Source organism: Panthera leo, chromosome D1 (assembly GCF_018350215.1).
Source record: "Panthera leo isolate Ple1 chromosome D1, P.leo_Ple1_pat1.1, whole genome shotgun sequence".
NCBI classification, from domain to species: Eukaryota; Metazoa; Chordata; class Mammalia; order Carnivora; family Felidae; genus Panthera; species Panthera leo.
In genome coordinates, this window is record NC_056688.1 from 47,139,325 (window position 1) to 47,155,473 (window position 16,149).

The window sequence follows — 16,149 nt, forward strand, 5'->3', positions numbered from 1 at the left end:
TGTCAAAGGCCTTTTCTGCATTGATTGACAGGATCATATGGTTCTTCTCTTTTTTTTTTGTTAATGTGATGTATCACGTTGATTGATTTGCGAATGTTGAACCAGCCCTGCATCCCAGGAATGAATCCCACTTGATCATGGTGAATAATTCTTTTTATATGCTGTTGAATTCGATTTGCTAGTATCTTATTGAGAATTTTTGCATCCATATTCATCACGGATATTGGCCTGTAGTTCTCTTTTTTTACTGGGTCTCTGTCTGGTTTAGGAATCAAAGTAATACTGGCTTCATAGAATGAGTCTGGAAGTTTTCCTTCCCTTTCTATTTCTTGGAATAGCTTGAGAAGGATAGGTATTATCTCTGCTTTAAACGTCTGGTAGAACTCCCCTGGGAAGCCATCTGGTCCTGGACTCTTATTTGTTGGGTGATTTTTGATAACCGATTCAATTTCTTCACTGGTTATGGGTCCGTTCAAGCTTTCTATTTCCTCCTGATTGAGTTTTGGAAGAGTGTGGGTGTTTAGGAATTTGTCCATTTCTTCCAGGTTGTCCAATTTGTTGGCATATAATTTTTCATAGTATTCCCTGATAATTGTTTGTATCTCTGAGGGATTGGTTGTAATCATTCCATTTTCATTCATGATTTTATCTATTTGGGTCATCTCCCTTTTCTTTTTGAGAAGCCTGGCTAGAGGTTTGTCAATTTTGTTTATTTTTTCAAAAAACCAACTCTTGGTTTCGTTGATCTGCTCTACAGTTTTTTTAGATTCTATATTGTTTATTTCTGCTCTGATCTTTATGATTTCTCTTCTTCTGCTGGGTTTAGGCTGCCTTTGCTGTTCTGCTTCTATTTCCTTTAGGTGTGCTGTTAGATTTTGTATTTGGGATTTTTCTTGTTTCTTGAGATAGGCCTGGATTGCAATGTATTTTCCTCTCAGGACTGCCTTCGCTGCATCCCAAAGCGTTTGGATTGTTGTATTTTCATTTTCATTTGTTTCCATATATTTTTTAATTTCTTCTCTAATTGCCTGGTTGACCCACTCATTCGTTAGTAGGGTGTTCTTTAACCTCCATGCTTTTGGAGGTTTTCCAGACTTTTTCCTGTGGTTGATTTCAAGCTTCATAGCATTGTGGTCTGAAAGTATGCATGGTATAATTTCAATTTTTGTAAACTTATGAAGGGCTGTTTTGTCACCCAGTATATGATATATCTTGGAGAATGTTCCATGTGCACTCGAGAAGAAAGTATATTCTGTTGCTTTGGGATGCAGAGTTCTAAATATATCTGTCAAGTCCATCTGATCCAATGTATCATTCAGGGCCCTTGTTTCTTTATTGACCGTGTGTCTAGGTGATCTATCCATTTCTGTAAGTGGGGTGTTAAAGTCCCCTGCAATGACCACATTCTTATCAATAAGGTTGCTTGTGTTTATGAGTAATTGTTTCATATATCTGGGGGCTCCGGTATTTGGCGCATAGACATTTATAATAGTTAGCTCTTCCTGATGGATAGACCCTGTGATTATTATATAATGCCCTTCTTCATCTCTTGTTACAGCCTTTAATTTAAAGTCTAGTTTGTCTGATATAAGTATGGCTACTCCAGCTTTCTTTTGGCTTCCAGTAGCATGATAAATAGTTCTCCATCCCCTCACTCTCAATCTAAAGGTGTCCTCAGATCTAAAATGAGTCTCTTGTAGACAGCAAATAGATGGGTCTTGTTTTTTTATCCATTCTGGTACCCTATGTCTTTTAGTTGGAGCATTTAATCCATTTACATTCAGTGTTATTATAGAAAGATACGGGTTTAGAGTCATTGTGATGTCTGTATGTTTTATGCTTGTAGTGATGTCTCTGGTACTTTGTCTCACAGGATCCCCCTTAGGATCTCTTGTAGGGCTGGTTTCGTGGTGACAAATTCCTTCAGTTTTTGTTTGTTTGGGAAGACCTTTATCTCTCCTTCTATTCTAAATGACAGACTTGCTGGATAAAGGATTCTCGGCTGCATATTTTTTCTGTTTAGCACACTGTAGATATCGTGCCAAGCCTTTCTGGCCTGCCAAGTTTCAAAGGAGAGATCAGTCACGAGTCTTATAGATCTCCCTTTATATGTGAGGGCACGTTTATCCCTTGCTGCTTTCAGAATTTTCTCTTTATCCTTGTATTTTGCCAGTTTCACTATGATATGTCGTGCAGAAGATCGATTCAAGTTACGTCTGAAGGGAGTTCTCTGTGCCTCTTGGATTTCAATGCCTTTTTCCTTCCCCAGATCAGGGAAGTTCTCAGCTATTATTTCTTCAAGTACCCCTTCAGCACCTTTCCCTCTCTCTTCCTCCTCTGGGATACCAATTATGCGTATATTATTTCTTTTTAGTGTATCACTTAGTTCTCTAATTTTCCCCTCATACTCCTGGATTTTTTTATCTCTCTTTCAGCTTCCGCTTTCTCCATAACTTTATCTTCTAGTTCACCTATTCTCTCCTCTGCCTCTTCAAGCCGAGCCGTCGTGGTTTCCATTTTGTTTTGCATTTCATTTAAAGCGTTTTTCAGCTCCTCGTGACTGTTCCTTAGTCCCTTGATCTCTGTGGCAAGAGATTCTCTGCTGTCCTGTATACTGTTTTCAAGCCCAGCGATTAATTTTATGACTATTATTCTAAATTCACTTTCTGTTATATTATTTAAATCCTTTTTGATCAGTTCATTAGCTGTTGTTATTTCCTGGAGATTCTTCTGAGGGGAATTCTTCCGTTTGGTCATTTTGGATAGTTCCTGGAGTGGTGAGGACCTGCAGGGCACTTCCCCTGTGCTGTGGTGTATAACTGGAGTTGGTGGGCGGGGCCACAGTCCGACCTGATGTCTGCCCCCAGCCCACCGCTGGGGCCACAGTCAGACTGGTGTGTGCCGCCTCTGATTTTTTTAAATTTATGTTATTGGATATTTCTCAATTCCATGCTTATCCACAATATATCCTAGTTGCCTTACCATTTTTTAAAATGTTCTATTTTGAGGTAGTTTCAAATCTCTGTACTAACAGAGAGCTCCTATATACTTACTTTATCCAGATTTCACCAATTGTTTACATTTTTCCCTGTTTATCATTTTCTCTATATGTGTGTCTTTTTCTTTCTGTTTACATATACACAGATACACACACACACACACACACACACACACACACACACATACACATGTATGTACATATTACCAATAAACACTTTGAATGTGAGTTGGGGATATTAGTCCCCTTTATCACTAAATACTTCCATGTATACTTCCTAAAAACAAGCATATTCTCTTACATATAGCACAGTTATCAAAATCAGGAAAGTTAACATTGATATAATGCTATTATCTTATACACAGTACATATTCAATTTCATTGGTTGTCTCCAAAATATCTTTTACAGCTCTATTTTCCCAGTCCAGGATCTATCCAGGATCACACATTACATTTAATTGCTGTGCCTCTTTGGATCCCTTTAATCTGCAATACTTCATCCACCTTTCTTTTCTTTTTTATTTTTAAAATAAAAACATTGGTTTTGGAGGTAAGGTAACACAGTGATACGTAGTGCCTTAATAAACCATGTGGAGGAGGATGTTGTGTTTATTTTCTAATTGGAATAGAATCAGGGGTAACGACTGAAGAGGCAGCCAATGGCGAAAGTGAGTGTGGCCTGGGAGGCTAGCAGACTGCCCAGATGTGTCCTACAAGGAGTCACTCTCTTCATGGGGGCACCAGTCTGTGAAGTCTGATCTTTAGTTTGGTAGGCTTAAAATTAAACTTTGCTAGAATAGCAAGGTGACTGTCCTTCTAGAGACTGACTACAAGAATTGTAGTCACAGAACACTCTAGCCATCAGAATATAATCTTAAGTCATTAGTGAATTCTCTTCCTCTAGACTAGTCTAGCCCAGAGCCTTTCTTTTATTGATCTTGACATTTTATTAGATTATAGGCCAGGTATTTGTAGCACATCCTACTTTGGTTTTATCAGATGTTTCCTTATGGTTAGATTCAGTTCATTCATTTTTGGAAGGAGTATCACAGAAATGATGCCGTGTTGATCTTGGTGCATGATAATGGGAGGTGTCAGTTTAATATGTGGAGAGATACTATTAGACTATGTAACATTATGTTCCTTGTCAAATTTTTACCTACTGCTTGCAGTGTCCATTAATGATTTTCTAATTCTATCATTTCTCCCGTATTTATTAGCTGGGGTTCTACTGTAAGGAAGAGCTTTCTCTTTTTCTTTCTGTTTCTTTCTTTCTTTCTTTCTTTCTTTCTTTCTTTCTTTCTTTCGTTCTTTCCTTCCTTCCAGATGTATTCATGGATTCTTATTTTTTTCAATAGGTTATAATCTGCCACTATTATTAAGTTATTTTAATGCTCAGATTGTTCCAGATTTGGTCTGTAGGAGCCCCTTTAAAGTCTGTGAAGTGACTTTAAAGTGACTTGTGTGTCCTTTACTATGATCCCATAATTTTTCATTACTTCCTTACATTCTGGTGCAAAAGAATGTCCCAGGTTCATCTTATAATTTTCCTGCTCTAACATTCAAGTGAACCTTTCTCCAAAAAGTCCTGCCCTATTTAATATTTTGAAAACAAGATTGCCTCCCTCATCCCTCCTTTTCTTCCTCCCTTCCTTCCTTCCTTCCTAACTTCCTTCCTTTCTGTGTGTGCTTTGTCTAGGCATAGAAAAAGCACAATCATATCAGAACATTGTGCAAATTTGCTGGAACCTTTGTGTGTAAGCTTTCCTTCATTCTCTTATCTTGCCTTTTCAGTAGCTATTTTGATTGATTATGTGTTAGTCTCTGGACTCTGGGTTTCACACTTATCCCTGTTTTGGTTTAGTCTCTTTTGTTCCCTATCTTGGTACTTGATTTGTGCCTACCACTGACCTTGCTTCCACTCTCTATTCTTGGCTGTGAAATTTAACTTATATTTTCTTTTCATCCACATTTTAGCCTACTTCTCATATTCAACTCCATTCTTCTAGTCCTGGGTAATATCCTTAAAGAATCTTCTCTGGCTGCAGGCCTAAGATTAGGACACTTGCTACAGTGATAAAGCCTTTACTGGGAATTCTGTTTTTTTTTTTTTTTTTAATGTTTATTTATTTTTGAGAGAGAGAGAGAGGGAACAAGTGGGGGAAGGGAAGAGAGAGATGGAGACAGAGTCTGGCTAGGCTCTGAATTGTCAGCACAGAGCATGATGCTGGGCTGAAACTCACGAGCTGTGAGATCATGACCTGAGCTGAAGTCAGACGCTTAATTGACTGAGCCACCCAAGTGCCCTGGGAATTGTTTTTGCACTTCATTGTCTAGTAGTCTTGGACTCAAATGGACCAGGGCAAAGATAATTTTTTTTTTTTTTCAGGAGAGAAAGTAAGGTGTCTGGGTGCAACATAAGGAAATTGCATGTGAGCATTTATCTGGCTCTCCAAACAGAACCAAGTATTCAGGAAAGACTAATGGAACACCAAGACTGCACTCTGTAACATCTTTAAATATAGCAAGATCAACTGTGTTATACTGTTCAGCTGAATTAATTATCACGTATGTGATATGGAAACCCTACAGGGAACAAGAGATGCTAGAAGAAGCATAAGGCATATATTTTAAAAGAAGGCACATTTTACAAAGATTACCATCTTTTATTGAGGGTGTAAGGCAAGAATCCTCAGCTGATTTCAGTGAATTCCTGGGATTAAACAGCTTTGGGGAGTTATGGCCACATGTACCAATCACAGAAACTAACCAACATTAATAACAGGCTCCAAGGAGGTTTTTGCTTGGCAGGGGTAGAGGTGGCTACAATTGTCCCCATCAATACTATACCTCACAGAATGAAAACTGGGATGGGAGGAAGCAAAAAGAGCTTTTCCCTAGTCACTCTTATTCCAGCCTGTGAGCTAATAGATAAGAAAGTATGCAAATATGTTAAACATTCTGCATTCTGGTTACTTTTTTGTTTTACTCTAGTTAAGTAGATAATTGCAGAGCAATGTGTGAGTCATACAAGAAAAAAGTTTCATGATTTAAGAGTCATATTTTCATGATTTAATTCAAGTCATGTAAGGAAATCCATTCTCCATCACTTACCATAGTCACAATTTGTCCAATGAATTTTGGTCATTTCCAAAAAATCCCCAAATCTTCCTTATATGAAAAAAGACTTGCCACTTCTGAGAATGAGGATATTCAAAATAAATTCTTCAGATGCTTGAAGGCACTTCTCAAAGAGGAGCTCTAAGGGTCTTCTGAGGATATAGCAACATCATTGAAATAAATATGCCATGTTGGAATGTCTGTGCTTGGACAGAGATGAAATATCTTAAGTATATGAGCTTTTAAGGGTGTGCTTAAACAGACAATCCTATTTTTAGTGGATGCCCTTGATCATGCTATTTGACATTTGAAGACCTAATGTTACAGAATCATCATCTTATTAGGTTGAAAAAAAAGAGAGAGATTAGACCAAGTAGAGACTGTTTCAGATATCACCTAGAACTTGATTTTGTTTGTTTGTTTTAATGTGTCCTAAAGTCAAAGTACTGAAATATAGCTCCTTTTATTTAAAAAAAATTAATGTTTATTTATTTTTGAGAGAGAGAGAGAGAGACAGAGTGAAAGTGGGGGAGGGGCAGAGAAAGAGGGAGACACAGAATCCAAACAGGCTCCAGGCTCTGAGCTTTCAGCACAGAGCCTGACCTGGGGCTTGCACCCACAGACCATGAGATCATGACCTGAGCTGAAGACAGACACTCAACCAACTGAGCTACCCAGATGCCCCTGAAATATAGTACCTTTTAATTGAGTTTCTAGCTAGTTGAATCTGAATCAGTTTAGTCAATAATATTTACTGAGTATTTATTATTATTATTATTATTATTATTATTATTATCATTTTTCAATCAATGGGCAGAGTTCTTCTTTTGACAATTGGATCCTCTTAATGAGATTTTCCTCCATCCTTCTGTACCCTCCTCACCCCCACCCCAACTCTGAAGAAGATGAGTATTTTAAGAATTCAGCAAGGATATTTGAAATAAGAGTATGAAACCTTGGGTTCTAATTCCATAGGTGCTATTTCTTAGGTCTAGTGTTACTGGTGGATCATAAGTTGGTGGATCACCTGGGAGCTTTTTAGAAATACAGAGGTCCAGGTCTGACTCCTGACCTTTAATCATAATTTGAATTTAACAAGATCCCTAGATGATTCAAATTCATGTATACATTAGAGTTCGAGAACGCTTACCTGTAAATTTGGCAATAATTTATAAGCTATTTCAAAAAACAATTGTGAGGTCAAAATGCATATGCCTTCAAGAATTTGAGGAATTTGACTCTTTCCTCAGAGGTGGCAAAACTTTTTTATTTGTGGGAGAATTTTGCAAAATAAAAAGTGCTAGCAGTTGTAATCAAATTGGTTAAGTCACATAGAAACATAATCTAAAGAATTGCAGGTTTTCTGCGGTCCTTAGTGTGAGGAGATTTGCCTTTATTCTATGGTTTTTATTTTATTTGAGATTTCAATAGAGAGGGAATGCAAATAAACTAAAATTAGCAAGCATTCATTGTGTGCTTACCAAATGTAAAGAATGAGGCTAGATAGTAGACAGTAACATGATTGGCTAGGACATCATCTTTACTCCTAAAGGCCTTACCTGGAATTTAAAAATGACTTACTGAATTGAAATGTTGAATTGAGAACAGGTGGGTGAACAACTACTTGTAATACAAGGTAGAATGATAACTATTAAAAGGATCTAAGCAATACATTGTGGGAATGGGAGGAGAGAAGCAGCATTGTCCACCTGCTGCCACAACTCCCCAAACCAGCATTTTTCCTTTTTGATGGTAGCTGCTTGGTGTTTGTACTCTTATCCACATCCCAGTCAATTGAACTCCATTTTAGTAAGAATGGTTTCTGTGCTGAAGACATTGCATATTCAGATCTCCGACTTCAAATATTCTTTTTTTTTAATGTTTATTTTTGAGACAGAGAGAGACAGAGCGCGAGTGGGGGAGGGTCAGAGAGAGAGGGAGACACAGAATCTGAAACAGGCTCCAGGCTCTGAGCAAGTGGTCAGCACAGAGCCTGATGCGGGGCCCAAACCTACAAACTGTGAGATCATGACCTGAACCAAAGTCAGACGCTCAACCGACTGAGCAACCCAGGTGCCCCAAAGTTTTTTTTTTTTTTTAAATCAGATATATGATTTGCAAAGGAACATAATTCTATGCTCATATTTATTTTCTCTAAAAAATTTTAAGTTTTTATTCTACTGTTGTCTGGCTTCCATTATTGCTTTTGAGAAGTCTGATTAGTCTTTTTTCTCTGACTGATTTTAAGATCCTTGCATTGTCTTTGGTATTCTGCAATTTTATTATGGTATGTACATAGCTTTTGTTTATTCTCTTTTGTGTAAGTTCTTACTTTCAGTATCTGTGAATTCATATTTTCATAAGTTCTAGAATTTTTATATCTATCGTCTCTTTAGGATTTGTTATTTATCCTATTTTCTCCTCAAAGATATCTATTAGAAAAATACTTGGCTTTCTTATCCATTCTTTATACATTCAAATTATAATTTCATATATTCTATTTCATCTTCTCTTATGTTGAATTCTGGGTAATTTCTTTGGGAATATTTTCCAGTTCTACTTTATTTAATCTGCTGTTTAACCCATCAATTGAGTTTTTAACTTAAGAAGCCCTGATTTCTTTACTGAAACCAAGATCTGGGACCTAGGTGTACTTGCTCTTGGATTGTTTTTCCCACTATGCCCTCTCAGCCTACAAATGTATAATAGAACTAGGAAACATATAGATACATAATCATTTTTATTTCCAATCATAGTTTTCTGTATCTGTCTCACTCCTTTTCTCCCTTTTACCCTTCCTCCTCTTTCTTCCTTTGTCCTCCTTCTTCCTTCCTCTTTTTTCCTTCCTTCCTTCCATTCCTTTTAAAAATTTTGAATTTATACACATAGCCTCAATTCTAATCCAATACTACTTTATTTATTCATTATTCTTTGATATACATATTCTATATAACGGAGAATGCTATATAGAGGCCAAAGTCTGGATATTAATTGTGCTTATTCTTACTGGGGTTTCATTAATTCTAGGTCCTTTCAGCATATTGATTAAGAAAACATCTGTGTGTGTACTAACCTTTGTACATACAGATCTGTAAATATTTCTATATGTATTCATTTGTACCCATATTAAGCTAAAAAAGAGTTTATACTGATGTTTCCAATCTAATCCAAAATCATATAGATCATTCTAGTACCCTACTCCCCACCTGTCTCCACCTACTTGTCTGTAACCCCCTACTCCAATAGTGAGAAACCTGGTTCCCACCATCCTCCATCCATTTAACTGTTCAATTCTAGTATATATGTACAGTGGTTCCAAAGTTCCTAACTTGTACTATTCCATGGGAAACAAATTTGCCAACTACAAAATAGAGAGGGTTCTTTTGTAATAATTCCTTTGTCTTTGGTTTTACAGTTTCTACTCATTTGTAGGACACCTTTTTCTCCTACTGCCTTCAGGGAGGTTGTTTCATACATTTGTAATACAGTTAGATTCTTTTGTCTTAATCTGTGTTTCATTTTGGGATTCCCTGACCTCCAAAATTATTTTTAAAAATTTGCATACATTAAGGTTTACTCTCTGTGCTGTAATGTTCTATGGACTTTGACAAATGCTTCTTGTTAGGTGTCCACTACTGCAGTATCATTACAGAATATTTTCATCACCCTGTGCTTTATCTATTTAATCCTCCTCCCCACTCGCAGAACCTCTAGTGACCACTGATCATTTTACTGTCTCTTTACTTTTGCTTTTTCTAAAATATTATATAAGTTAACTCAAACAATAGGTAGCCTTTTCAGACTGGCTTTTTAAACTTAGCATTTAAGAATCTTCTATGTTTTTGCTTAACTTGATACCTCATTCCTCCTTATCATTGAATATGAATTTACTATATTTTATCTATTCATTGAAAGTCATCTTGGTTGCTTCCAGCTTTTGCAATTATGAATATAGCTCCTATAAGAATTCTCATGCAGATAAAAATGCAGTTTTCATGATTTCCTTATTTTTGTTATTGTTCTTTGGGATCATGTGTATGTAGTTCTTTTAATTAGCAAATTTTTTCATATATACATATATGCAGAAGCAATTTTTGTGATGGTACATGACATTTGATCCTTTCCTTAAATATTTTCACAGATATTCAAGAATTTTATGAGTTGACATTGCTAAATTCTCAAAAAAGTTGTGATCAGAAGATAGAAGAAGCCAATCAAGTTGCACAGAAATGGGAGAAGGCATCCCTTCTTGCTCCATGCCATGAAAACCTTCAAAAATCTGGAGAGGTATATACTGAAACATCTAAAAGAACTAAAGAATATTATCCCTTACTTATACCTGTAAAGTGGTCACAGTCATAGTAGTAGTAATCATTATCAAAAGATGACAACAACAATAATATAAACATAGTTATACTATACTGTATGCAGTGTTTTATATATAAAAATCCAGATTTTGCCAAGAGAAAATAGGGCATAGGAAGGACATGATTCTTCCATAGTACAAGTGAGCTCTGTTATGCATATTGTGATAGTTTGAATTAACTCAAGTTTAAGGCATTCTGGAATTTCACAACATGGCTCTAGACGCAGTGTGGCAATAAAATGGGCAGTGGGAGTAGAAAGTGTGGTCTATGGCTGTGATCTCCATAGCAGGGCCCTATATCTTTAGGAGTTTTAAAATGATCCATTAAGGTTTAGGGACAAAATACTAGAACTTCCATTTATATTTTTTATCATGTTCTTTTTTTTAATTTTTGAATAATTTATATTATATAGTGTATTAACAGTAATACATATACATTTAAAAATAAATATAAGGCTAGTAGAGTTGTATGTTCAAATGATTTTTATAGATAGGGTTATGAGATCAAATGTTTGGAGACTACTGTTAGAATTAACACTTACCAAGAGTAAGGCAATTCGAGGAATGTCTCAGGTTCATAACAGAAGATTAATATGGAAGCAGGGGCAGATCAATGATATTTTTAAGTGGCATTCAGTACTTGGAAAGCAGGTAGTACTACACACACACACACACACACACACACACACACACACCCAAACACACAATCTGTCAAGACTGGTATAGTGAAGCTGACTTGGAAGGTACATGGAATCCTAGTGCTAATCAATGGCACTTTGCTGAATCTTTGGATTATTAACTGAGGCCTGTGATATACTTTTTATCCTGCTCAAAATTGATTTGAAATCAGAAAAGACTAAGACTAATGATTGCCTTAGTTAATTACTTGAAGAAAATGTTAACAATATGTGTTAATTAACAATAATGTGTTAATTGATACCAACTATATGAAGTTTATAAAATACTAAAAGCATTAAAAAATCTCAATTTCAATACATAACATTATTTTCACTTTTTTAGTCTTTTTTTTATGTACAAATATATGTTCAAAAATTGGTACACCAGAATATAGAGTATTTTTTCATGACTTTTAGATTTAATGCTATACTAATATTTGCCCATATCATGTCATTAAATATTTTTGGCTACATTAAATATTTAATGGCTACAAAAATATTCCGTCTTTTGGCATTTATTTAAATAATTCTCCATTCCACATTTAGGCCATCTCCAGTTTTCTGCTATGAATAATGCTATAATAGACATCTGTATATATAAACCATTGAGTCTTTTCGGATGATTTCACTGGGGTTAATTTTATTAATGAAACTACTGAGTTCAAGGACATTGACATTTGTAATGCTTTTGATACAAATTGTCAAAGTGCTTTGCAGAAAGATACTACCAGCAGTATTTGAAAAGGCATATCTACCTATGTTTTCTATTTCGTTGCATCATCTTCAATTTCTTTCATCAGTGTTTTATAGTGTTCAGGATACAGGTCTTTCATCTCTTTGGTTAGGTTTATTCCTAGGTATCTTATTGTTTTTGATGCAGTTGTAAATGGGACTGATGCCTTAATTCCTCTTTCTCCTGCTTCATTATTGTTTTGTAGAAATGCAACAGATTTCTGTACATTGATTTTGTATCCTGCAAATTCATTTACTGAATTCATTTACCAGTTCTAGCAATTTTTTGGTGGAGTCTTCTGAGTTTTCTATATAGAATATTGTGTCATCTGTAACTGGTGAATTCCTTGCAGTTTTGGATTCCTTTTATTTTTTTGTGTTGTCTGATTGCTGAGGCTAGGACTCCCAGTACTGTGTTAAATAACATTGGTGAGAGTGCATATCCCTGCCTTGTTCCTGATCATGGAGGAAAAGCTCTCAGTTTTTCCCCCCTGAGGATATTGGCTGTGAATTGTTCATATATAGCCTTTCTTATGTTCTTGCTCTGCTTTGATGAGGGTTTCTATTATGAATGGATGTTGTATTTTGTCCAGTGCTTTTTCTGCATCTGTTGAGAGGGTTCTCAATAGATAGGGTTCTTATCCTTTCTTTTATTAATGTGGTGTATCACATTGATTGATATGATTTGTGAATATTGAACCACACTTGCAGCTCAAAAATAAATCCTACTTGATTGTGGTGAATGATTCTTTTAATGTACCAATGGATTTGATTTACTAGTATCTTGTTGAGAATTTTTGCATTCGTGTTCATCAGGGATACTGGTCTGTAGTTCTCTTTTTTAGTGGAGTCTTTGTCTGGCTTTGGTATCAGGGTAATGATGGCCCCATAGAATGAATTTGGAAGTTTTCTTTCCATTTCTATTTTTTGGAATAGTTTGAGAAAAAAGATATTAACTCTTCTTTAATGTTTGGTGGAACTCACCTATGAAGCCATTGTGTTTTGGGAGATTTTTGATTACTGATTCAATTTCTTTGCTGGTTATCAGTCTGTTCAAGTTTTCTATTTTCTCCTTTTTCAGTTTTGGTAGTTTATGTTTCTAGGAATTTATCCATTTCTTCCAGGTTGTCCAATTTGTTGGCATATAGTTTTTCATAATATTCTCTTAAAATTGTTTGTATTTCTGTGGTATTGGTTGTTATTTCTCTTCTCTCATTTGTGGTTTTATTTATATGGGTCCTTTCTCTTTTCTTTTTGATAAGCCTGGCTAGAGCTTTATCAATTTTATTAATTTTTTTCAAAGAATCAGCTCCTGGTTTCATCAGTCTGTCCTATTGTTTCTTTTAGTTTCTATATCATTTTATTTCTGTTCCAATCTTTTTTATTTCCCTTTTTCTGCTGGCTTTAGGCTTTGTTTGTTTTCCTTTTTCTAGCTCCTTTAGGTATAAGGTTAGGTTGTTTGAGATTTTTCTTACTTCTTGAGGTAGACATGTATTGCTGTAAAATTACCTCTTAGAACCACTTTTGCTACATTCCAAAGATTTTGGCCCGTGTATATTCATTTTCATTTGTTTCCATGTATTTTTAAATTTCCTGGTTGACTCAGTAATTCTTTAGTGGCATGTTATTTAACCTCCATATAGTTGTGGTCTTCCCAAATTTTTTCTTGAGTTTGACTTCTAATTTCATAGCATTGTGGTCAGAGGATGCATGGTATGAAAATGACCTTTTTGTATTTATTGAGGCCTGATCTGTGATGTAATAGGTGATCTATTTTGGAGAATGTTCCATGTGCACTTGGAAAGAAGGTATGTTCTGCTATTTTAGGAGGGAATGTTCTGAATATATCTGTTAAGTACATCCAGTCCAGTGTGTCATTCAAAGTCATCATTTCCTTGTTGATTCTCTGTTTAGATCTGCCCATTGAGGTATGTGAGGTGTTAAAGTCCCCTACTATTATTGTGTTATTACCAATTAGTTCCTTTTTGTTTGTTATTAATTGTTTTATACATTTGGATTGTTCTGTTTTGGGTGCATAAATATTTACAATTGTTATGCCTGCTTTTTGGATTGTCCCCTTTATGATTAACATCATGCCCTTTTCTGCCTCTTTTCCAGTCTTAGTATTAAAGTCTAGGTTGTCTGATACAAGTATTGCTACTCTGAGTTTCTTTTGGCATCCATTTGAATGATAAATGTTTTTCCACCCCCTCACTTTCTTTTTTAAAAAAAATTTTTAATGTTTATTTTTGAAGGAATGGGGGAGGGGCAGAGAGCGAGGGAGACAGAGAATCCAAAGCAGGGCTCCAGGCCCAGAGCTGTCAGCACAGAGCCTGACTCTGGGCTTGAACTCATGAGCTCTGAGATCCTGGCCTGAGCTGAAGTTGGACGCCTAACTGACTGAGCCACCCAAGCGCCCCCTCCACCCCTTCACTTTCAATCTGCAAGTGTCTTTAGGTCTAAAATGAATATCTTGTAGGTAGCATATTTATGGGTCTTTTTTTAAAAATCCATTCTGACACCTTATGTCTTTTGATTGGAGTGTTTAAATCATTTACATTTAAAGTAATTATTTTTTAAAATTTATTTATTTTTGAGAGAATGAGTGAAAGTGGGGGAGGGGCAGGCAGAAAGGAGACGGAGGATATAAAGCGGGCTCTGTACTGACAGCAGTGAGACAGATGTGGGGCTCAAACTCATGAACCATGAGATCATGAGCCATAGTCAGATGCTTAACAGGCTGAGCAACCCAAGTGCCCCTACACTCAAAGGAATTATTAACAGATATGTATTTATTGCCATTTTATTACTTGTTTTTTCATAGTTTCTGGAGGTTTTCTCTGATCCTATCTTATCTTTGTCACTTTTGTTCTCTCCTTTGCACTCAAAGAGTCCCCTTTAGTATTTCTTGCAGGGCTGGTTTAGTGGTCATGAATTCCTTTAGTTTTTGTTTGTCTGGAAAACTCTTTATCTCTCCTTCTATTCTCAATGATAGCTTGCTGGATAAAGTATTCTTGGCTGCAGATTTTTCCCATTCAGCCCTTTGAATATATCATTTCTCTCCCTTTTAGTTTGCCTAGTTTCTGTTGAGAAATCTTCAGCTATCCTTATGGGTTTTCCCTTATAAGTTAATGACTTCTTTTGTCTTGCTCCTTTTAAGATTTTTTTCTTTATCACTATATTTTTCAAATTTCATTACAGTGTCTTAGGGTTGTCCTTCTTTTGGTGACTTTGATGAGAGTTATTTGTGACTCCTGGATCTAGAGGTCTGTTTTCCTTCCCCAGTTTTAGGGAGAGTTCTGCTATTCTTTCTTAAAATAAATTCTCCCCCCCCCCCCACCTTCTTCTCTCTTCTTCTGGGACTCCTATAATACAAATGTTATTACATTTGATGGAGTCTTTGAGTTCCCTAAGTCAATTCTCATGTTCCATAATTCTATCTTTGATTCAGCTTCATTATTTTCCATTATATTGTCTTCTAGGTCGCTAATTCATTCCTCTGCTTTTTCCAGCTTACTGTTCATTGCATCAAACTTGTTTTCAATCTCATTTATTGCATTTTTCATGTCTGATAGATTCTTTTTTTTTTTTTAACTCCTATCTCTTTTATAAGAGTCTCACTCAAGCCCAGTGAGTATCCTTATGGTTGTTGCTTTAAATTCTGCATCAGTCATGCTACTTATATCTGTTTTGCTTAGATCTCTGGACATTGCCTTATGTTATTATTTGATTTGGGATGAATTCCTCCATCTTGGCATTTTGCCTAAGTCTCTGCATTTTTCTTTGTGTTAGAAAAGCCAGTTATGTCTCCTGCTCTTGAGAGTAATGGTCTTATGAAGAAGTCCTGTAGTGCCCAGGTTTTGGTGCTTCGTGGGGTTTCTCAGGTGTGTGCTCTGCTGCTGTGTTGTGGCTGCTCTGTCCTTCAGACCAGACATCTGTAGAGGCTCTTCTTGCCTTCTATGAGCAGTGTTTGGTCCCTTGCCTTAATGTGGTTACTTTTAAGTGGGTATGTTTTCATCTGCTTGTGAAATGAGATCTGACACCAACTTCACCAGTATGAGGCCCTGCAGAACTTTCTGGCTAGGAGATGTAGAGTGGGCAGGGGTTTGTGCTGATCTTCTGGGGAAAGGGCCCATCATACTGGGACTGAGGCAAGTTTGACTCAGAAGGGCAGTCCTGGCAGAGCAAAGGGCAGTGGAGCTTGGTGTAAGCAATTTGGGAAGCCAGTGTTGGAGATGTAAGCAAGTTAGGAAGCC

At 36.2% G+C, this 16,149-nt stretch overlaps 1 protein-coding gene across 1 annotated transcript in view; it reads left to right on the top strand.

Annotated features, from left to right (window-relative positions):
• LOC122201184 overlaps nt 1-16,149 on the top strand; it is a 526,575-nt gene that overhangs the window by 313,825 nt on the left and 196,601 nt on the right. Inside the window, exon 5 of the mRNA XM_042907121.1 lies at nt 10,260-10,405. Coding sequence (XP_042763055.1) covers nt 10,260-10,405 — 146 coding nt within the window. The remainder of the gene's footprint in view (nt 1-10,259; nt 10,406-16,149) is intronic.